The sequence below is a fragment of the Miscanthus floridulus genome, chromosome 16, assembly GCF_019320115.1.
Source record: "Miscanthus floridulus cultivar M001 chromosome 16, ASM1932011v1, whole genome shotgun sequence".
Lineage (NCBI taxonomy): Eukaryota > Viridiplantae > Streptophyta > Magnoliopsida > Poales > Poaceae > Miscanthus > Miscanthus floridulus.
Genome location: NC_089595.1, coordinates 20,019,302 through 20,043,592, shown reverse-complemented (window position 1 = coordinate 20,043,592; position 24,291 = coordinate 20,019,302). Strand labels below are relative to the sequence as shown.

At 48.8% G+C, this 24,291-nt stretch overlaps 1 protein-coding gene, 1 long non-coding RNA gene and 1 pseudogene across 2 annotated transcripts; all 3 read right to left on the bottom strand.

Annotated features, from left to right (window-relative positions):
- Positions 1-4,272: 4,272 nt before the first annotated feature.
- LOC136510374 (uncharacterized) lies at positions 4,273-4,787 on the bottom strand. The gene is made up of 2 exons (XM_066504846.1): positions 4,752-4,787; positions 4,273-4,572 (listed from the first exon to the last, which is right to left on the bottom strand). The coding sequence occupies exons 1-2, from the start codon at positions 4,785-4,787 to the stop codon at positions 4,273-4,275; spliced, it is 336 nt and encodes a 111-aa protein (XP_066360943.1).
- Positions 4,788-4,922: 135 nt separating this feature from the next.
- Positions 4,923-11,550, bottom strand: LOC136512417 (putative disease resistance protein RGA4; annotated as a pseudogene).
- Positions 11,551-16,933: 5,383 nt separating this feature from the next.
- On the bottom strand, positions 16,934-20,682 carry LOC136512418 (uncharacterized). The gene is made up of 3 exons (XR_010773084.1): positions 20,104-20,682; positions 17,671-19,164; positions 16,934-16,989 (listed from the first exon to the last, which is right to left on the bottom strand). It is a non-coding gene; the product is annotated as an uncharacterized lncRNA (long non-coding RNA).
- Positions 20,683-24,291: the final 3,609 nt, after the last annotated feature.

The window sequence follows — 24,291 nt, the reverse complement described above, 5'->3', positions numbered from 1 at the left end:
TTGCCGACTGCCACGTGGCACACAGTCGGCAAAGCCTTTGCCAACTGCCACGCCAGCAGTCGGCATAGCCACGTGGCGCCGTCAGCCCTGACGGCAGGCTTTGCCGACTGCTGGTTTCTCGGCGGTCGGCAAAGAATTTTTTTTTCAAAAATTGTTTGCCGACTGGCCGCCAGCTCGGCAGTCGGCAAAGAAAGAAAATATTTTTTTTGAAATGTTCTTTGCCGACTGCTTTCAGAGTTGCAGTCGGCAAAGGTTTGACCTCTTTGCCGACTGCCTCCCATTGCAGTCGGCAAAGACTCTGGCCTGGGTTTTTTTTGCCCAGCTCGGCAAAGCTGGAAATTTTTTTTTTGCTTTTGTTTTCTGTTTTCTCGCATCAAAACCCTGCAAAATCACAAATTATAATCCAATTTCACCAGAAGCACCGGTAGCACCATTTATATCACAATTTCATCACATTTGTCGCCAACATCACCACATATATCACAATAACGCACAACATCACATATATCTCACATATATGTCACAATAACAACCACACAAGTGCATTACAACCATCACATGAAGTCCAACACGTCGAACACCACAAGTCGACGTCCATCACACGAAGTTCAACATAACAAGTCTAGGTCCATAACGAAGAAAAGAAATACATGACAACAACTTCGACGATACGGTGGATACATGATAACAGAATCGACAAATACCTAGCTCGTCGCGCCGTCCCCGGTCTCGTCGTCCGCTCCGCCCCCAGAGCCCCCAGGGTTTGCCCACGGAAACCCCCTTGGACCAAACTGAGGCGCCTGCGCGTACTGCCACCCTCCGCGCACCGGCGGCCACGAGTACGTCGGAGGAGGGCCACGCGGAGGTGGATACGGTGGATAGGGTGCAGGTGGTGGATACGACATCATCTGATGGCCGGGACCTCCAGGAGACGGGTTCGAACCCGCCGACTGTACCTGCACAAGTTAAACGCCAAGTGATGTCATTAGTATCTGCAGCATGGACGCATAAGTTAAAGCAAGAGTCAATATACTCACCGGGGTCCCTCCAGGAGCGACAGGAGCAGGCACAGGAAAAAACTCTGGAGGAGGAGGTGGTGGAGCGAACATTGGAAGAGGAGGCGGTGTAGACGCCCCGGGCGTCTGCATGGACTGGAAGAAGCTGGCCATGTTCTGCATCTGAGTGTTGTAGTGCTGCTGCAGGCTTTGCTGGTAAGCCATCTGTTGCGCCATCATCTGCTCGTGCAACGTGACGATCCTCTCCTCCATCTTGGCCTCCATCTGGGCCTGCAATATTACATCCGCAGTGTTGATTGTATGTACAGGTGCGAAACGAGTGAACGACGAACGAAACGGCACTTACCTGTGACGCTGACTGCCGCCGGGGCGCTACGGGGATGTCGCTGGAGCTCGTGGGCGTGGATCGAACCTGGGTCAGCGTAGGAACCTGGGACGGGTCGAGGGCGCTGTGGGCCATGTAGTAGCGGCCGTGCTGCTTCCCTGGTCCCAACCTCTGCAGGAGGTCTGTGTCCAGGGGCTCGGCGGTGGGGTCGAACGTCTCCCCGTAGCGCTGGCGAGCCGCGACGGTGTACTCGGTGGCCTTCTCGTAGGCGGTGGGGTTGGTGTACGCATCGGGCCCGTCCTCCGGGTTGTAGACGTTGTTCGGATCCGTCGCCTTGCCCTTGTGAGAGAGGAGGTACGCGGTGTACTCGTTGAACGGATACGGTTATACATATGCGAAGAACGCATACTTCCAACCGTATCCGTTTCGGACGGGAGACGCCTAACTGGGTAACGCGACCTATGACTACATGTGGCGGAAAGAGGGGTCATACCGCAGGTGCCGGTGAAGAAAGGCTAGCGGGGCAGTGCCGAGTCGTGCTCCTCCGGCTAGCCTCCAATGGGAGCCCTCCTAAAAAAGAAAAACAATTAGTGAGAACGAAAATTTTCGGCAGCACCTCCCCTGTACGGGAAGGTTACCAAACCTGCAAGAAAAGACGACACGATGGCCGACAAACACATATACATGTCACGCACGATGGCCGACAACCACAAATGTATTTCCAATCCATGCAGAAGAATATAAGCAGGTATTAACAAAGTAAACTACTACTACTAGTAGTACTACTACCTCGTCGTCACGGACGGCGTCACCGGCGCGTGGAGCAGAGGCGCGCGCGAGGACGGCGAGGCGGGGACGGCTCGGCGAGGCGAGGACGGCGAGGCGAGGACGCGCGGCGAGGACGGCGACGCAGGGCCGGCGGACGGCGAACGGCGCGCGGACGGCGGACGGCGCGCGGACGGCGGACGGCGGACGGAGCGGGGCACGCCGGATCGGGGCGGGGCAGCGACGGCGCCGGGGCGGGTCGGGGCGAGGCCGCGGCCGCTGCGGGGCCGACGCCGGAGCTGCACGCGGCGGCGCGCCTGGCCGGGGGTCGGATCGGGGCGGGGCAGCGCCGGTGAGGGGCCTGGGCGGGGCGGCCGGCGCCGGGAGGGGCCCAGCGCGGCGGGGCCAGCGCGGGGGGGGGGACGCGCCGCCGGGGAGGGACCAGCGGGGGGGGGGGGCGCCGCCGGGGAGGGCCTCGCCGCGCGGGGGAGGGCGCCGCGCCGCCGGGGAGGGACCAGCGCGGGGGGGGGGGGGCGCCACCGGGAGGGCGCGCCGCGCGGGGGAGGGCGCCGCGCCGCCGGGGAGGGACCAGCGCGGGGGGGGGGCGCCGCCAGGGAGGGCCGCGCCGCGCGGGGGAGGGCGCCGCGCCGCCGGGGAGGGGCGCGCGCCGCCGGGGGAGGAGGAGGAGGGGATCCGCCGGCGCGGGAGAGAGGGAGGGGAGGGGCGCCGGGGGAGGGGGGAGGGCGCGGGGGGGGGGGGGGGGATGCGCGTGGCGGCGGGCGGGATGTCCAGGTTTTAGCCACCCGACGTCGCCACTTGCTCGAAACTTTCTCAAATTTTTACCACAGCCTCCGCGTGCGATGACAAGACACGTCGTCAAGTTTCGTCATTTTCGGACTCCGTTTCGATTTTATAAAATTTAAAAACACTTTTCACGCGCGTGGCTCGGCGTGTTCCGACACCAACACGGTCGAAATTTCACGCGAGACCCCGCACACGGCCTCAACATGCTCCAAACATCATGAATATCATTTTCTGAATCGCCGGATTCCATTATTTCATGTACCTGCAGTTCAAATCTGGAGCTGCCGGAAAAAATCAAAGAAACAGAAAAAATCTACGGAATATAGCAAAATAAATCAAAATGATCCCAAACTTGGAATATATCATGTACTTACTGTATCAAGGCAACACAAAAAACTGGGATCGAAAATAAAAAAAAATAAAAATTCTTTGCCGACTGCCAGGGAGGATGGCAGTTGGCAAAGCCTGCGCCTTTGCCGACTGCTGACGGAGTGGCAGTCGGCAAAGGTGACGGTGTGGATGGCGTCAACCATGGCCTGCCTTTGCCGACTGCAATTCTTTGCCAACTGCCTGGCAGTCGGCAAAGCCAGGCAGTCGGCAAATCCTGCTTTGCCGACTGCAGGAAATTCCAGTTGGCAAAGGGACCTCTTTGCCGAGTGTCGAAAAAAACAGTTGGCAAAGAAAATTGCAGTCAGCAAAGAGCCAGTTTCCTGTAGTGAAGTACCACCTAGAGCTTCGACAACATCTTTCAGCCATCTAATATTGTTGATAAGCTACATTGTATGTAAGTAAATTTAGGAATTATTCATGTGTAGTAAAAAAAACTAATTACAAGAAGGAAAGAATATTACTATGTTGGGAATTGTTCATCCGCTTCGATCGCTTTTTGGCAAGTCAATGACGCGATTAGGGAAGTGAATTCCTGAAGGACAAGCCAACGATGCCTCCTCGAAAATGTAGTGTCCACGGCCGCCACCACCACGGCGAGAAGAACTTCCACTTGCCATAGTTAGCCCAAACTGTCCAAATAAAATTGTGATAAGATAATTTGCCACCATTTTTCTTAACTAGTCAACTTTGCCACTAATATTACATTGTCATATACGCACATCATATACATTGAAATAAATCTAGACCATTATTTCATAGCCATCCACAATTCTATCACAATGCTACTCGTGAATATCTACATGTCCTCTAAGAGAGATAGCTTTTGTCCATAATTGTATCACAAAAAATAATTACTTAGCATCCAATACAAATTGGTATTCAATTCAAGCAAAATCATAGCCATTTTAATCCAATACGGGTAGCAAAATCATTTTAATGCATCAAAATCAAAAATATCGAAAAAAAGAAAACCTAATCAGGGAGGGCGCGCGGGGGAGGCGGGGGAGGGAGAGGCGCAGCGGCGGCCTGCAGGGGAGGCAGGGAAGGGAGAGGCGCGACGACCGGTACGGCGGCCGGGGACGGGGTGGCGGTGGTCTTGAACGGGGCGACGATGATGGCGACAGAGCTGGGGATGGGGCGACGGGCGATGGCGACGGAGCCGGGGATGGGGTGACGAGCGACGGTGATGGAGATGGGGACGGGGACGGCGCGGTGGCGGTGGCGGTGGCGGTGGGCTAGGGCGATGGGGACGGCACGGCGCAGAGGGAGGAACTGCTAATTTTTGGAAACTGCTAAGTGCTTGGAGAAGACGAAGTATTTGTAGGTGGGACACTTTAACCGGTGCTAGCCTTTGCCTGGTACTAAATTCCACCATTTAGTACCGGGGCAGGATTCCCAACCGGTACTAAAGTTGCTAAGTTGCAGGATCTAAAATTAGGGGCATTTAGTACCAGTTCCAGCCTTTGCCTGGTACTAAATTCCTCCATTTAGTATCGGGCATGCTTGCAACTGGTACTAAAGTTGCCAAATTGGCAGGAGCTGAAATTGTCCGCCTCTAGCAGTTTTCTTTCCCGCGCAATTCTAATAAAATGTTCCAATTATTACGACAAGGTTGGCACATGTATATATGTATATATATCAAATAGTAGAGATAAAAATTCATCACAAATATTAACTAGAGTACATTACATATGAAATTCATCGTACATATTAAATCTTACATAAATGAGATACTTAGAACCTAGGACCGTCCACATCGTGACTGTTAATCATCGCAATATACAAACTACGATTTATATCGATAATGTCGATTCCTAAGAACCTATCGACATAATCTAGCGCATATATTAAGTCTTACATAAATGAGATATTTAGAACGTAGGATCATCCACATCACGACCGTTAATTTGGGAGACAAAAAGATACACCAATCCTAAAATAATGTCCACCTACTCTGGCTGAATATCATAAAGGAATCTTGAAATAATTGTCCAAATGTCTTTTGGAGCAAGTGCCACATTTTCATAATAGAAGTATGGTGACCCAATAACCTGCAGTGGGTCCCGGTGGCTATATCATCCATCATCATCATCTGTTTTTGCTTCATCGGCTCACGTGGCAAACTGAAGGACTCAGAGTGACATCATAGTCTCCACGGCTTAGATGGATGACAGAATGGAGTACTGTACATTAGTGACAAGAGAATTACCAGCAGCTGGTAGCGCCGTGAAAACAAACTTGGTCGTTTTTGTCATCCACTGCAGGCATGTCATCGTTAGCAGAGGCTTGCAATGAAGCTTCCAGATGGCAGTCGTGTGTACATGTGAGTGCCCTCCTTTATGCTTTTTAAGGACAAATGGGTCATGTCTGCACAGAAAAAATGAAAAGCATGGGGGTAACAAGTTAACAACACGTCCCCATATATGTGCTAAATGAGATTTGATTAACACAGACGAAGGCATGGTTTTTTACTATACCAACTTATATAAAGGAATTGTGTTGTTGACAAAACACAGTGCGCCTTCCACGTACCTAGTTTAGGCCCTGGCAGTGGAGAATGGTACAGCACGACTCCATGAGTTCTTGAAGCACGACTCCCTGAGTTCTTGAAGCCTTGGGACTGCTTCCATTCACCACAAATTGCTCTCCAAAACTGAGACCGATCAGGATCTCGTTTCAGTAGTACTTCAATGATTCCGCATCAGCTGATCTCAACACCAAGGGATAGCACATATTTCCAGAATTTCTCTATGCACGTCAACTGCATCCAAGAGACCAAGACTGAAAACCAATTGCCGTATAAACCAACAATATGTGGGGTTACATCAGTGAGAAAAGGACCATCTAAAAGCCGGAATGAAGATGAAACCCCAAAATCCCACCCCACAAACCCATCTATCAACCAGTTCGTCAACAAAATAGGAGGGCATGCAAAGCAGGGAAATTTGAAGGAAACAAATTGAATAAGAGGAAAGTGAAAGGTCGTACCTTCATCAGAGCTTGTTGAATGAACGTGTGATACGTCTTCATATTCAAAGCTGTCAAGCAGCTGTTTGATGGCGTTAGTAAAACTGCTTCATGTCTATGGCTGGGCAGCATTCGATCTTACGCTTCTGAAGAGCAGAGTAACTCCCACGACCACCATCACATCCTAAAGATGCAAGGCTTGGGCAGTCAGAAAGAATCAGTGTTTCTAATGATGGGTGGTCTCCCAAGGAATTGACTGACTGTAACTTATTGCAGTCAGAAATACGTAGGGCCTCGAGTGCACATAGGTCTCCTGACACAGAGCAGAGCTTCTCACAGCGGAAGATGTGTAAACGTTTGAGGGACGGTGGTAGATTTGGAAGTGTTACCAGGCTATCACAGGATCTTATTTCTAGATCTACGAGGCATGGTCGACGAATAATTGGAGACGGCGATTGCTCTAGGGTACCAGTGGTGGATGCAGGGTCGCGGCAATGTTCCAGCGATGTATATGTGTCAAGATGCTCCTCCTTTCCCCATATGAACTCAAGCTTAGGGCATTGCGCAATTTCAATAAATCTGATAGATGGGGGAAGAATGAAGAGCTGTGCCATGCTTTCACAACAGTGTATAGTTATCACGTTTAGATGTGACAGGACTTGATCTGTTGTTTGTGTAGGTTTGCCACCTTTCGCTTGTCTGGGCCCTATTAGCTTGTTGCAGGACTTAATCCACAAGTACTTCAAAGATACCAAGCTTTGGAACACTTCTTCTGGCCAGTAGATGAGCACATCACAGCTTTCAATTGTGAAATCTGCAAGATGTTCAAACCATTTCCAGACCCCAGGTGTTAGCTGTGACTGGCTTGATACGAAGAAAAAGTTGCAGCCAGATATGCTCAGTTGTGACAGAGGTGCGGCTTCTGTGCCACCCAAAGATAGTTCCAGTTTCTGTGATGAATCCCAATTATAATCTATCTGAGGCAGTGCTTCTGTGTCACGGACACACAGCATTAGGTTAGAAATTGAAGACATGTGCCTTGATTTAACTATTCCTAAGGAGAGCAGCGCCTTGCCTTCATCCAGCGTTACAACCTTGAGCTTTGGTGCTTCAGGTAGGCTAGTCAACTTTGGACAGTTTTTTATATCAACCTCCTCAAGTACAGGAAAGGTTAATTCATCTTCTTTTCCTTCTGTTGCGACCCATCTCTCCAAGCTCTCCAAATCATGTAACCGGAGTTGCTTCAGTGCTGGAAATGGCGTAGACACCATATGGCTGCATAGGCTTCGCAATTTGTCCAAATTTTCCAAATACAGAACTTCAAGGGCTTTGAAACGGCAGAATTGAGGAAATTCCTCACACAGCGTACAACCAAGCAGATGGAGCTCAGTCAAGTGCTGCAACAGACTAAGATCTGTTATCCATGACGGTAAATTGGTGCCTTTGTAGGACTTTATTCTTAGCATCTCCAGCCGATGATGAGGTTTAAGGGCATCTAACACCTCATTATGAGAATCTGGTTTCTCACGGGCATCATCATTCCACTCGAGAGATAAGTGTGTGAGTTTCTCTTTATTTTCAAGACTGGCCGCTTTTGCAAGCACTTCTGTTACATTTTGCAGACCACTTAACTCTAACTCTCCACCAAGGTTTAAGTTTTGAAGTTCTCCGATAGTACTACATCCCAAGCCATCACCAATAACAAAATATGTTAGAGTCTGCAGAGAAGTGATCTGTCCAAGTCCTGGAGGCATGCACGTCAATGATATGCATCCATTGGTATAGAGGTGTCGGAGGTTTGCCATATACTTCATATCCTTTGGAAGTTGACGAAGGTATTCGCAATGAGAGAGGTCCAACGTTTGTAGATTATACATAATGCTTATACCTTCAGGAAGTTTCTCGAACGAATGTGACGACAGATTAAGATACCTTAGGTGTTGTATGTGTCTTGTAAGCTGTTCCTGTCTTGTAAGCTGTTCCTGTCTTATTAAAAATTGGAAGGTGTAATCAGCTGGAAGGTGTAATGCTCGCAGTGAAGTGTACTTTGATATATCAAGGGAGTCAGCATAATTTGGAGAAAACAACGTATGGAGCGTTGCAGTTTGTTTCTTCAAACTTGTAACATGTTCTTTCCAGAAAACCGTACTAGCACCAGATAAGAAGACGTGGCGGGTCGGATTTAGCAACAGCTTGTTGACGCTCGGCTTACCAACTATAGTGCCCTGTTTTCAGGACGTCCGATTAATCGCGATTAATCGCGACTAATCGTCCTGGACGGTTTTAGCAACTCGACCAGGGCCTCCGAATAGGCCAGACCGTCCAGGAAACTAGTCGTCCGATTAATCGTCGTCCAGCCGCGATTAATCGCCCGTCCAGGCTGTGCTAGTCGTCCAGCCCGTCCAGCCTGAGAGTGGGCTGTATCTGAGAGCTGGGCCTATTTTATATTTTGGCCCAAGCCCATTAGGGTTTCCCATGGATGTGCAACAGATGGAGATGGAGGAGGCTTGAGTAGTTCTTTAGATCATTGGCTGTTTTGCCTATTTATATACTGGACTTGATGTATGCACTATTGCACTATGCACTATGGCAATGGCAGTTTGGCACTATGCCCACTAGCCACTATGCACTATGCAGTTCTGGACTGGTTTAAATTGTGTGCTTTACTGTTTTAATTTCCTTTGTTGATCACTTGATTGCCTTTCACCTGATTGCCTTTCACCATATTTCCTTGCTAATGTGCTTTATTTTTCTATAATTTCAGTTTGTCAACAGCAGCCAGCAAGACAAGAAAGGGCTCTGCAGCAGCCAGGTAAGTGGCCAACTGACCTATCTAGAGCCCAGAACATGTAGTATATTAGTGTGTGTATATTAGTTTGAGTATATTATAGAATATATTGTATATCAGTTCCCCATATATAGGGGACGACTAGGACGACCAGGGGACTCGTCCAGGGTCGATTAATCGTCCTGGACGACGACTAATCGTCCTGGACGTTCTGGACGGTCCCCAGGCGTCCAGACTCGACCAGCCGTCCTGAAAACATGGCTATAGTGACACATTCTTTCCCCAGAACAGATAGAGCAATGTCATGCATGAGATCATGTATCTTGCATATGGTTGACTTACGAAGCGACAACCTTCCAAAATAGGCAATTGGAAGTGTTTGCCTGACATCTTGAAAGAATGACCTCTGAGTTAGCTCCTCGAAAATATATTTTCCTACGGTTTCTGGATTGTCATCCTCCTGCACAGGTATGAAGTCATGTGCCATCCACAGTTTAATCAAGATGTCCACATCGATCCAATAATCTTTAGGAAATAAAGCACAAAATGCAAAGCACTGCTTCATATCTGAGGATAGGTCATCAAAACTGAGCTTGAGGATCGGTAAAATTCCGGTTTTCTCACTACAAATGTTACTTTTAGCTAATATATCCTTCCATTCATTTATACTAGCCCTGTTACTCAACATAGAGCCAAAGGCTTTGGCAGCCAAGGGAGATCCAACGCATCGACGAACAAATCCACTGAGAATGTCATCTTGCTCTTCAATATTTGGATTTTGCAAGCTGAATGCTCTGCTCTGGACAATTTCCTTTAAATGCTCGTCACTCAGATTCTCGATATTATGGGCTTCAGCTACACCCATGGTCATAATGTGAGCCACTTCTGCATCACGAGTTGTTGTTAGTACTGCACTGCCCTTGCCACCCTGCTTAAGGCAGGTCTTTAGTTTTCCCCACTTATCAGCATCCCGATTCCATACATCATCTAACACAATGAGGTACCTTTTCCCCCTTATTATACTCTGGAGCTCCTGCAATGATTTTTCACGACCTTTCTCATTGGTCTGGCAGATGTTGCTTGCAATGGTACTGACATCGAAATCATCTGACACGCAGCACCACCTTCGAAGCTCAAAGTGCTTCTCGATTGCAGGGTCATTGTAAATGAGTTGCACAAAGGTGGTCTTGCCCATCCCACCCATCCCAACAATTGGAAGAACCATGAGATCCATGTTGCTACCTTGATCAAGGAGCATCCCCACGATTTTCTTCTTCTCCCGATCTCTAGATCTGCTAAGAATATCTCTGTCGGAGTCAATGATTATGGAATCTGTCTGTCGCCACTGCCTTGATGGCTGTGCTTGCTGCAAGTGTCTGAAACCAAATGTATTCATCTCGGTGACCAGGGTCTCGATGGTCTGCACAATCCTGCATAGCTTCTTGCCCATCCTGTAACGGAATACAATGGGATTACGAGCGGGGACTAGGAGTCTTGCTACCTCCGATCCAAGCTTGCTGTGGTGGCCCTTCTTCTTGGCTTCTCGCCGAAGCGCTTCGTACTTGAACTCATCAAAGACGTCGTTGGCCTCATAGGCCGCTGTCTTGAGGTGTTTGAGCCAAGCTGCTACATCAGGTCGGGAGGCTCCTTTCTCCTCCGCATCCTGGATGATGTGCAGGATTGCTGGCAGCTTGCGCTCCAGGGTCTTGCGCTGCTCCTCCATGCCTTCCATCACCTTGTATTGGTCCAGCAGGTAGCTGGATGCCTTCTCCTTCACCATGGAGATCAGTGGCCCGATCAGTAACTCGGCCATGGTTGCTTCTCCGCCGGCAGGAACACAAGTACACAACCAACAGGAACCCGGCTGATCTGTCCTCCTCCGATCCGGCCGTGCGCCCGCAGCTCGATCTCCTGCATGCAACCAGCAGAATAAGCAGCTAATTTAGTCCCACCACAAGGCACAAACTCTAAGCAGAAATTAAGTTTGAGCAAAGAAATAAGTGAACGAACCAGTATTATTCGTTTCTACAAATTCTCGGCGACACTGGTGACGACACCGGGCTCGGGAAGGACCAACGTCGGGGCGGCGCGGCAGCTCGCGGTGCTGCCGGTGCCCTAGCTGGTGGTGGCGCAGGCGGACGGTAGGCGGAGGAGCGGCGGGACAGCGCCGCCGCGCACGGCGCACCGACGGCGGTGTATCGCGGGGACGACCGGTGGCCACGCGAGGCGGTCTTACGGCGGCGTGGTTGCCGCACCGGCGGCGGAGCGGAGCGGACCGGCTGCTGGAGCTCCTAGGCGGGCGAGCTCGAGGTCCCCAGGCCGCCGGGAAAAAGCAAAGGCAAAGGCAACGCGAGTGGTGGAGGTGCATGCGGTGTCTTCCCTTATCCCCCACAGCCTGACGTGTCTTGGGCCTTTCTTTATTTGCCATGACATGTGAAACCGATACCCCTCCTCGCGCGCCTCCATGACATGTGGGCCAGAAGGGAAGTGGCGGGCCCACGGCACTGCAAAGGTGAGGAAAGTATTAGGTGCCGTGTCTTCTCTCACCCCGGCGCCGGGCCCACCAGCGCATAATCACAAAGGCTAAAGAGGTGCTAATCTATGCGGTAATCGAGGAGCAGTTGAGATTATATTAACGCATAATGACAAAGGGCAGCATAAAAGAGGAGCAGTTGAGATTACGGATCCGGAATAACAATTTTCTATGCGGCAATCGATGCCAACTACACCTTGAGATGCGGCAATCGATCGATTTAGGCCCCGTTTGGTAGGCCTTCACTTTATCAGTGAAGCTATTTTTTTTTCTTCTGCTTTACGAATAGTTTCATCGGTGGAGCTGAAGCTGTTTTGGTAAACCGTTTGGCAAAATGGCTTCTCTGTGAGAGCATGTTTTTAGGGGCCTGGAGGAGGAGCCGGGAGAAGCCATTTTTTTTTTTGGCTCCATCCCACCCCAAATCATTGTGAGAGCATGTGTTTAGGGACTTCACAAGTGAAGCTATTTTATTTTACTCCGTTTGGTAGAAAACGGCTCCAAACGGCTCCTGAAGCCGATAGAGAAGTCCTGCGGGGCCTTAATTATGGTGGGTGGGGATTAGTAAATGAGGACGCGCCTGCTGGGAAACCGCCTTGCAGGCCGCTGGGATGCCCACCACACCACAGCTAGCTGTCGCTTGGCCCACCACCTCCTCCATTACGTGGCTCCCACGGGCCACGGCAACTGCCCCTGTTCTCTCTCTTTCTCTCTCCCTTTTTTCAATCTCATTTTATTCTAGTTTCTTTTGTTGCTTTTATCTCATCTTTATGACTGAGTCTTTAGCGCAATGTTCCCAGCGAATCACAAATAGGGTTTACAAAACCAACGAAAACCACCGCTCCGGTCCGACACCGGTTCGGCCGCACAATAAACCGCCCGAATTCAAAATTTTCAAATTTGAAAATTTTGAATTCGGACGGTTTACTGTAAGGTTTTTACCGGTTACCGAGCGGTTTTTACCGGTGTCGGTGTTTTGGACCGACGGGTCCTCAACCAACGAGTGAAAATGTACTGCGTGTCCCTAATCCCAGATGGTGATGCAAAGAGACACTAAGGTTTATACTGGTTCAGGCAATAGGTGCTATACGTCCAGTCTGAGAGAGCGATCTTGTATTCCTTGCACCGAGGTGCTTGTAGTAGGGGTTTACAAGCTGAGCGAGAGAGGGAGCCGGTCCCAGGTCTCTGTAAGGAGTAGTGCGGGTTGCTTGAGATGTTGATCTCTTGCAGTGAAGGAGTATGTGTGTTATAGGGTGTTGTTGTCCGTCGCTTGCCCGGGGTTGTGTCTTGCCTAGGAGCGGCCCTGGTCACTCCCTTTTATAGTCGAAAGGAGGCGCAGGGGCGGTACATGTATTTGCTACGTGGCATATTTCTTTTGGCAGAGGCGGCATGTCCGAGCCCTACATCTTGTCACTATGGCGGTATGGTCGGTGGAGCGGTCTTGTCTTTGGGGCACTAGAGCGACGCGCCGGTCGCGCCCGATCCTGTGCGACGTGGGAGCTCCTGTGGTGGCCCGGCAGGCGCGCCTTCTTCTGTTGGAGACATGCTTGTCACTGTAGGTTTGACCGGTGCGGAGAGCCGAGGCCGGGTTGATGCGACGGCGCGGGTGCGCTGATTCCGAGAATACAGGAGCTAGGCCCTGTGTACGACGTGGGAGCTCCTGCAGCCTGACGCAGGGCGTGGCGCATACTGCGGGCGACGTGCCGGTCCCAGCACGTCGTCGACGTAGAGAGCCGAGGCCCAGTCGGTGCAGAGGCTGAACCATTGTGGGGGGCTCGGCTGGTGCAAGCCCCGAGGTTACAGGAACCCGGGAGCGGTTAGCCGAGGCTCGGAGAGAGCAGTTGACCTTGTACGTCGATTCCGAGGCTACAGGGACCCGGGCATGACTTTCCACGTCGCGCTGTCCTTGGAGCAGGGGTAAGGCAGCACAGTGTAGCACGGGCGTCAGCCGTGGGCACAGTGCCGAGCACAGCGGCCGGTAACCCCCGCCCTGTCCTGTCCCGGATGGCAGGGCATTGATGTGACTCCCGTCTCGTCGGCCACTCCGCTGTACCGTGCCATCGTGCAACTGACATTGTGGGAGTGGTTGAACGCTTTAGTTGGAGGTGACGTCCCGTTAGAGAAGTCGGTCAAAGCGGCGGTGGCGAGGCTGATGCCGAGCCGGCCTCGAGCGAGTCGGTAACTGGGTGCACGTCCGAGGCCTCGTAGCGCGGGGCCTCGGGCGAGTCGGAGAATCGGTGGCTCGTCCGAGGCCTCGTGGCCCGGGGCCTCGGGCGAGTCGGAGAATCGGTGGCTCGTCCGAGGCCTCGTGGCGCGGGGCCTCATACGAGTCGGAGAATCGGTACCTCATCCGAGGCCTCGTGGTATGGTTCTGGGCCGAGCCTGCTTCGGTCGTGCCTGGATGTTGTTCGTGGTGGGCCGGGCGATCCAGCCGGGCCTCGGATGAAATGGGGGTTTGCCTGCGATTGTATTTTGGCTTCGATATTTACAAGTCCTAAGCAATTTTTTCGATCTTTGCTTAGGGTACCCCTTTTTATGGTACCCGACAACCGGTTGCGCTGGCAATTCGTTTTTTGAATTCTTCGGTTTTTACCGGTTACCGACCGGTTTTCGGTAAAAATCGAAACCGTCGGGGTCGGTAACAGGTAAAAACCATTTTGGATTTATCCGGGATGGATCCAAATATACATAATCGTCTTCTTGGCTCGGCCCTGCCTGCGTTTGTGGATTTATGTGGGCGATCCAAAGCGTCATGGCCCAAGTAGCAGGGAGGGAGCTCCCGATATAAATGGGCCTAATTCTATCAATTTTGAAGACATATACCTGTTCTACCAATTTAATGAAAAAATATTAATAGACTATCAGCCCGAAAATCCTAACTATCTTTCGGTAGATAGATAACTAAACATCTATAAACACAACAGTAGCCCAATAATAGGCCCACAAACAGCCCAAAGACCTATCTCAACATTTTAGATGGACTATCTCAACATGTTTTACGAAATAAAATTGATGAATGCAAAAAAAGTTGAGCAAAAAAATGTTGGTGAATGCAAAAAAATTTGATGAATGTCAAAAAAATGTTGAGCCAAAAAATGTTGATGAATGCAAAAAAAAATTGGTGCGTGAAAAAAAATTGTTCAGGAATAATGTCTGTGAGTGTAAAAAAGTTAAAGAAAAATTGTGGTACATATAAAAAAATATAGGCTAACGTCAAGAAATGTTGGTAACAATTAAGCCAAATGTTCTTTTCAGAAAATGTTAATGAATGTTAACAAATGTTGATGGATGTTAAAAAAATGTTGTACATGAGCTTAATATAGACTTTAAAGATGAGTTGCACCCTATTAGCCAGCATGACTGTGATGGGTCGCAATCGTTACCTATGGTAACGCAATTTCAATTTGATATTATCAATGTGGGCCTAAACGTGCCTCACATTGCTGATGCCTCGCGAAGCAGTTTAGACGCTGATGATGTTTCTTGTCCAATAGAAGTTGATGAAATCACAGTGAATTTGCTGGTAGATAACGTTTGGATTCACTGTGATCTTCTGTCCGCCTGCAGTTTAGATGCTGACGGTGTTTAGAAGATCACCTGCATTTAGAGGCTGTTTGTTTGAGCTTTCTGCCAGTTTCTCAACGTGAAAAGCTAGAAGGTTAAACAAATAGTGAATTTCTCATGCAGCTTCCGTAAAGCTGGAAGCTCAGAAAAGTGAGTTTATACGTAAAACTGGAAAGCACAGTTCTGTGAACTTTCCGTAGCCTTTTGAGCTCAGAAAGCTAAACACGTCTTATAAAAAGCTAGTGATGGCTTTTCAGAATAAAAGAGCCAGCAACAGCTTTTCAGAAAAGTACAAAAGCTGGAGCTCAAACAAACAGGCGCTTAGGTACATATACATGTTGCCCTGTTTGTTTGGGCTTGTTTAGCTGATAAGCCATGATTGAAAGTACTGTTGGTTGATTTGGTGTGAGAGAAACCGATTCCACAACATACACGATCAAGCCAAATTTTACTCGCACATCACGTTTTTCCCCGAAATACAGTGGAGAGGCACATGTGAATATTTATCCCTATAAATACACGCACACAACACTACTGCTATGAGGACAAAGTCATCACAGATGCATTGCTGCTTAGCTGTCTATGGGCATATCACCTACCACTAAAATAATAATGCAAGTTAAATTATTAAAATAAATTCAAGAACATACGAATACCCGAACCGAGTCGAGGACTCGAACTCGGTTGAGTAGGTTTCAGCATAAGAAACCTTACGATATCACTACTGGAGGATTGACTATTAGTACTGGTCGGGAACCCCCTTTAGTGCCGGGCGTCCGATCGGTACCGCTTCTTCGGTATTAAATGCAACGCGTTTTAATACCAGGTAGCTCAACCGGTACTAAACATGCCATTTAGTACCGGTTTGAAAAAAAAAATCTGAACAGCCTAGAGGCTCCTAGACGTGCATTGTCGCAAGTCACAAATCAGGCAATTTCGACGCAAAATATGTGGGAACGCGGTGCGGGATTCGAACTCGGGAGACGTCAAGCCTCGCGCAAGGCTTACTTACCATCTCATCTATATAGCACATGTAACGGACAAAGAGATGCTTTCCTTTTGAAGTAACTCGTGAATGACCTATTCGTACCAGGTCATAACATCACCGGGTACTAAAGGGTACCTCATGACCCGGTACTTCCAATTATTTGCTCAGCCCATTTGATTGATGATTGAGATGGAGAAAGAATAGACACAAAACAAAGCTGAAAAACCTATCTTGCACGCTGCCATCGACTAGACAACGTATATTTGTATTTGGCAATTTACGTACGTATTGCAATCACTAGTGGCACTTTCACTAGGCTGGCTAGACTGTGTCTCTGTGGCCACAAACATGACCAAATCTCTGATCAAAATCGTGAAAGCTTTGCAGCATAAAAGGATAAACACAGGACGATGACATATATATGTGACGAATTCCGGAGAAGAAAGCGAAAAATCAGACATTACTGCTGCGGACCACGGATGGAAGCGCTCACCTGCGGGAGGCCCTGCCGCCCCTGCCGGAGTCGGTCAGACGTCGAGGACGCGTTCGGCCAGGGTGGGAGCCGCCGGCGACCCTCGTCGGTTCCGCCCTCTCCTTCCACGCAACGGCAACGCCATCGGGCACTGCGATCTGGCCCCTGGCGGCCGAGCGCTGGGCCCAAATTGTAGTGGGCCTCGATGCTCGAGCGGGCCTGCTTGCGCGCTTGAAGTCGGTCGGGATTCCACTTTAAGATGCGTGTGCATATAATTAATTAAGCGAACGGACTAGATGGAGCATGCTGGCGGCCCAGGTGCATTGCGACGAGGGCTGGGGACCACCACGTGCTAGCATGCTGGCGAGAAGTGGGTAGAGCTGAAAGGACGGATAGGTGTCAGCTACTTGTTTGAGTGATGTGAGTTTTGATTTCAAACTTTTCTGCGTTTAGATGCAAGCCAAAAACCAAAAATTTTCAAGATTCTTCATCACATCAAATTTTACGGCACATGCATGAAGTACTAAATATAGAAAAAAAAACTAATTACACAGTTAGCCGAGAAATCATGAAACGAATCTTTTAAGCCTAAATAGTCCATAATTGGACAATTTTTGCCAAATAAAAACGAAAATGCTACAGTAGCCAAAAGCCAAAAATTTTCGGAACTAAACAGGGCCTTACTTATCTCTCTAACGGTGCATTTAGTTTTAATTCCGATTAAACTATGAGCCTTTTCGAAATTTTTCAAACGGATTGAGATCCCACGTGACTGTATATATTTTTTTATTTTTGTTTTTTTAGTTTCGTCATTTTAGATATATTAGCTCAACATTTTTATATATTAGCTCAACGTTTAAGATACACTATTTCAACAATACTACGCAAAATATTGAACCAGTTTATCTAGAATGTTGAACTAGGTTTCCATAAATGTTGAATCTAGACTTTTGAAATGTTGAAATAATATATACTAGCTCAACATTTTTTATGTATTAGCTCAACATTTTAGATACACTATTTTAACAATTAATACTACACAAAATGTTGAACTAGATTACCTCAATGTTGAGCTAGGTTTGCAGAAATGTTGAATTGCCTTGAGGTTGATGCATAAATGGCTTGCTGTATCTCTTTTTCCTGGAGATGATGTTAGGCCTGTTCGTAATGATGAGCTTAAAATTCTTTATGCTATGCTTAAATCAAAGTTTCTCCTGTCAAACCCATGATTGCTCAATGGTTAGAAAATTTCAAGATGACTGGTCCTATTGAGTGTGCCTCTTTAATCACCGGCATCGCTTCAAAAGTTGGAGCACTTGATGGTGTTGCAATCCCTTACGTCCAAACACCTCACTCTATTATTAATGAAGCATATCTTATTCAAGGTCACATTCTTATGCATGATGCAAACCAATCACTTGTGCTTTTCTTCCCCAGCTATACAAATGAAATCCTGTTACCTAACCCGGGAGCTAACCCTTCCTCTTGTGCCACAAGAGGAAGCTCGTAGGAGTAGTGTTTCTGGCAGGGCAACAAGAAGCAGGTCTACAAACGAGGCTACCACTTCAATTGAAGTGGGGCTCGATGCCTAGAAAAGCTTCACAGAGATGGATAAAGATAGAAATTTGAAGAATGGAATTGGGATTGAGATGGAAAAATTCAATCCCGTAAAAAAAAAGAAGGCCGCAGAGAAACGGATGTGCGGGTAGGCCAAATCCGCGCAGGAAAAATGACTCGAAGACGACGACTTCCTTGGTCTCGGGGGTGGGGAAATCCTCACCTGCGCCGGGCCGCCAAATGCCTGTCGCCTGGTCTGGCAAGACACCATTCCACACCAGAGCGTTGAGCCAGTCCAAGGTCTACCGCGATGGCCATCACTCTCGGTCGCGAGACGGCGGGCTTCCCGCGCTGGCGCTCACCTTCTTCTTCGGCTTCTTCACGACTCGCTGCTTTGGCACCATGGATCCCTCGCTACGCTCGGGGGCTATGCGGCAGCGGGCGGTGGAATGGATCCCTCGCTACGCTCGGGGGCTCCAAGCCAGAGATGCGGCGAAGCTTGGAAGGTGAGAGGCGGCGTGCAAGGTTGAGTTCCTGTGCGGCTGCGCGGTTGGAGGCGAAAGGTTTTGAGCAGGAACAATGGAGATGGAATCTGAAGAGTTGGCGGAGTAAATGGGAAGAGATCCCGTTATCCGCGCGCGCTTTGTTTCATGAAGGAGACGGTGCCGTTTTCCATCAAGCGGCACCTGGGAAACTCAACCGCTAGCGCCTGACGGTGGGGAACGAAAAAGGCGGGCACGTGGCCCACCTGTCCCGTCATTCTCACCACGTTGGCGGGCCGATCTGGCGATAGCGCGGTTGACGCGTCAATACCGTGATAACTCACAAGAATGTCTTCCGTGCTTGATACGTCGCGGTGCCCGCATTGCTCAGCCTAGGAACCTTAAGAGCATCCAGCTTCCTTTTATTACTTGCAATCCTTTCAAGCCGCTGCTGCTCATACTCATTGATGATGGGTTCCTCCCCTTCATTTCCTCTTGCGCTTGCCATTTGTTGTCCTGAAAAAAAGAAAACAAAATAGGAATTAGTTATCTTTGAAAGGAAACAGTAAGAAAATAATAGCAGCCATACTTTTTGAACAAAGACTTACTTTCTAGACCTTTTTTAGATTTTTTTGGGGTCAACAATTATACCATCTATGTCTGTTCTAACAGAAGGAACAATCCCATTAACAATATCCACAGTTACATTTTGATTTAGATCAGGCAATGGTACAATTAGTCCACTATCATTATCCATGTGCTCACTCTCCAAATTATCACATCTCTTGGTGAATTCAGTATATATACAAATGCATTCAGATTTGCATGTACTATTAGCTATGCTCAGATATAATATAAGATGACTGATTAAATCTATAAGGTCACCTAAACATTTACTAAGGACAGATATAATATAAGATGAATGATTTATTCTATAAGCCAAATCATTACGGGGTCTAAAATATCTAAACAGCTCACAAATTAAACAGCCAGTGCTTAGTACATGAATGAAGGCACTTCACTTTTAGATGCATTCTATCACTCAGCAATGGAGATAGAGATGAAAAAAATGTCATTTAATTTTGTTTGGCAGTACATCCTAGTCTTCAAAAAATAAGGACCACATATATTACCTTCTGTCTCACAAGAAGATACTCGGTATTTCTCTAAACTTTGTTGCTAAAATATGAATCATGGCATGACTGTTGGTCCCTTTTCTAAGAGTTCTGCAAGAAACACTCCAGATTGCTTATTGGCTATGCAACTACCAAAACCATTCTAAGAATTCTGAAAGAAACATTCCAGATTGCTAGAAAATCGTATCATTAACTTGAAATCCTTTATCAGTTGTCATTGCTACTGAACAAATCAACTAAGCAACAACATGAGACATGCTTACACAGAAACAGCAAAGGAGGAGCAAGATGCATTGCAACAACCAGCGCATGTTCGTACCTGGAGCACGGCTTAGGGCAGCAGCTCTTCAATGCAATGACCTCCTTCAAGGATAGCAAGATCTTGTCGGCCTGATGGGCCCAGCCATGGCCACCTTGACCTCGATCCGTGTCTAACTGAGTGTGAAGGATAGATCGATTTGGGTAACAAGAAGAGAGCTAGGGTTACTTACCAGGCGATGGATGAATCCAATCCCCAATGAATGCAAGCCGGAGCACAAATCCCTAGTTTAGAGAAATTGCGATTTTGATTTGGGAGGATTGAGCCGGCGAGGGAAATTGCAGCGGCAGGGGTCAAGCTAGCAGTACATATGAGTAGGATATGAGGAGGAGCGGGCAGCGCATGGTTGTTGCCTTGTTGGGGGAGAGGGCGCGGGTGTGGTGGCGCTATTTGGAGGGGCGAGCACGAGCGAGGTGAAGATTTTGGAGGGGCGAGGATGAGCGCGGCGGCGACTCGGGAGGGAGCGAGCGCGCGCGGCGGCGGCGAAAAATTGGCGAGTCGTGAGGGGAGGAGGACGGGCGGTGCGATTTGGGGAGGGGCTAGCGCGCGCGGCGGCAGATTTTGCCGAGCTGCAGAGTAGAGCGGGGCGGTGGCAGGAAGACTGGGGAGGCTAGGGTTTTTGCCTTGGCTGTCTTGACAATAAGGCTGGCCGGTGGGCCGGCCTGCCAAATTTCGCGCGAGATGGGCTGCTCTGAGCGCGCGTGAGGCCCAATCTAGTTGTGCCGACGGATCGTTCGACCAAAGTATTCAGTAATCCCGACTGAGGATACATAATTTTCTATACCGACTGATCTCTAGTTGCTACAACGTGTAATACCGACTGAGGATCCGACGTAGAGTTATAACGACTAACTATTCAACGGTGCTTTACTATTTATAGCGACCCTCGGCTGTGGTATAGTGTTAAATTGTGCATCAAATACTGAACAAGTCCTAAGAACCAATGTTTAAATTATTTGACTTCACTTTAGCTTGCTAGTCATCTACTTCATTTGTGTATAAACTCATGGGCCCCCTCCTGGCTTGGCCCTCGGTCGTCGCCCCTCTAGCCTATCCCTAGAACCGACCCTGGTTAGGTTGCATAGTTTCTGCATGGATGTCTGTGACAAGGCACTGTGGACATCACCCATAGACACTGTGGGTTGGGACTGCTCTAACGGCCATTTTCAATGAGAGTTTCATTCTCATTAAATACAGTGCCATGTTAGTGTTTTTATAATGTGGCAAAGAGTAAATGAAGACGGATGTGAAATGAGTTTCATGGGGATAAAATCCTATATCACTATATATAGCACAGCTCCAGTGCTGTGACTTTGTTGTGGTCGGTATAGATCGTTTCAGCGATCAACCATTTGTCGGTATAGAGTTATGCCCACCCCAACTATAAGTCGGTGTAAATGGTGTAGGTATAAGTTTATACCGACCAACATGTCTTTACCGACCAACTGTTTGACCCTAGCTCTGAGAAATACTGGCCAACTGTTTGACCCTAGCTTTGAGAAATACCAACCAACAATCTGAAACTAAGCATTCATATAGATCTACAAATCAGACAATTAAGCTCACATTAGCCATATAATATATTGAACATCAGACACAGAGAGAGATCACAATGTTCAGAGAAGCCATCAAGGTTTATCCATGTACCATTTTTGACAAAAAAATCTCACAGTTAACTACAGCAGCCAAACTAGATAGATACATAAGTGTTTACACAGCCATAAAGTTTGGCTTGCATAGATCACGTGCTTACAAAATGATTCAACTCTAGAAAGTTACAAACAAAAGTAGCATCCATGGCTACTCTGATCGGCTGGCTGTCACAACAATCGAGCATGCTTCCTCCAGCTCCCAAATGTGCCTGAAAATCAAAGTTATCCTTTAATTCAATCAAAAACAATTTCCTCATCTTTGCTATTTACCAGAAAAACAATACATTAGCTATATATTTACCAGAAATTAATAGTCATAGACTCAGAGCGGCTACCAAGGATGCAAAATATAGTCCTCGTCTTTGCTAATAGAAGCTGTACCAAGTCACCCCAAATTGACTTGACATCGAAATGTCACATTGGACCTAACTAAGTCACATTCGTGGTTTTCTGGCACAACAATGTTCGTAGTCCAGCTGTTGTAATTACCTTGCTCTGATATTGGTATTGCCGATGCCTTTCTCAATCCTGCCGTCCAGCTGTTTAAGATCCCTGAGGCTCATGGTGTTGGTTGCATCCAACACTAAAGTCCTAAGAGCATCTCGAAGAGTTCCCTAAATATTCCTTCTAAAAAGTATATGTTTACCAACTCCTAAAAAGGTTTTAGGAGAAAAAAAGAAGTTCATCTCCAATAGTTCCTAATATTTGACTTCTAAAAAATCAAATGCTCCGTCGCAGGCGTTCCCGAGCCCCGACGACGGAGTCCTGCCGGAGCTCCACTGCAAGATTTGCAACAAAGTGATGGCGGACGCGGTGGTGGCCTCCAGGTGTTGCCTCGGCAGTTTCTGCGGCGTGTGCATCATGGGCCAGGTCGCCGCCAAGTCCAAGTGCGTGTGCGGCGCGCAGGCGCGCGCCGACGACCTGATCCCCAACCTGACGCTGCGTGCAGCCATCGCCAAACTGCTCGCTACGAAGGCCGCCGGCAGCGGATCAGCTAGCACAGACAATCGGAAGAGCTCCGCCGGCAGCAACGCAGAGCCCACGTCGCGGAGTCCGGCCGCCTCGCAGGAGAACCACAGCCACGTGTCGGCTACTGCCGCCTCAGAGCACAGCGACGGGAACGCATCATCATCGACGTCGAAGAGCGCCGCAGCTCCGGCGGCGGCGCGTGAGCCAGCAAGAACGAAGCAGACTACGGCGTCTCCGCGCGTGGCTTCTCCACATAAAGTTACGCGGAAGGGGGAGGAATTTTCCAAGTCCTAAAAGATTATGAGTAAATATTATGAGTTATTGGAGAGAATTTTTTTCCATCTTTCTAAAAAAAATAAGGATTAGGAGGATATTTAGGGAACTCTTGGAGATGCTCTAAGACTTTGGACAAGTTACTCTTTTTGTGGTAGTCAAAATGAACCAAAAACACACATATTTGACGCAAATATTGCGTTCAAATCTGAATCTGCAAACTCGATTGAAGCTATCTACAATTACTGGTCAGGTTCAGGTTGCTGCCTACATTATTTTACAGTATAATTTATCAGCTTAGATTACATTCTTGGCGCTTGAAAAAACAAAAGATATGAGAACTACGACACTGAGAAAGATTATAGCACTGAAATTGACAACAGGTCGCATAATCTCCAAGCTTGTTGTGGGCAAATTAGACAAGCAAGACAAATGATGGAAGGGTATACATACGCAGGTTGGGAAGCCATGCAGAGCGGCTGTAGATTCCAACGGAGATGCTTCTTTGAGGCATGCAACGGAGATGCTTCTTTGGGAAGCCATGCAGAGAGGCCGGCCACCTGCCTCTGAGATCCTGCAGCACCAAGAGGAGGAAGCGAAGTTCGGCAACCAATCGGGAGTTGTCCCTGTTGGTGCCGCTGCCAGAGATCCAGAGAGGACCACTACTTGCTATGAATCTGAGCCCGCCATCCACTGCAGTTCGGGCGGCGCCGGGATGCAGGTTGGGGCGGCGCCAGGCTGGAGGACGGGGCGGCGCCAGGCTACAAGTTGGGGCGGAGCGCCGTCGGGCTGTAGGTGGAGGCACCGCGCCGGGCTTGAGGTCCGGGCGTCGTGTGGTGGAGGGCTGGGGGCAAGCTGGTGGCGGCGGAGGCGGGAGGTGAATGGCGAGGTGTGGAGCGGCAGCCGAGATTGCGAGTTCGAGGAGGAGGAGATTTGGGAGAGATGCAGCACGCGGAGAAGAGGATTTGGGAGAGGTGCGAGCGCGCGGAGGGGATTTTGGGAGAGCAGCAGCGCGCCGGGCCGTGATTTCGGGGGAGAGCGAGGGAGATGGCAGTGGCGGTGGGTGACCGGGAGAGAGAGGTAAAGCTAGGAGGGTTCGGACTTTAGATGAGTAGTGGGCCTGTTCGGCAAATTTTGCGCGTGAGAATGGGCCAGAAGCGCGCCGAGGAAAATGTGCCTAGATCATGTATACCGACGGATGGTTTGATATATATATTGAGTTACGCCGACGGATGATTCAATGGAAAATCTAAATACATATACCGTCGAATGATGGATCAGTCTAACTTGAAAT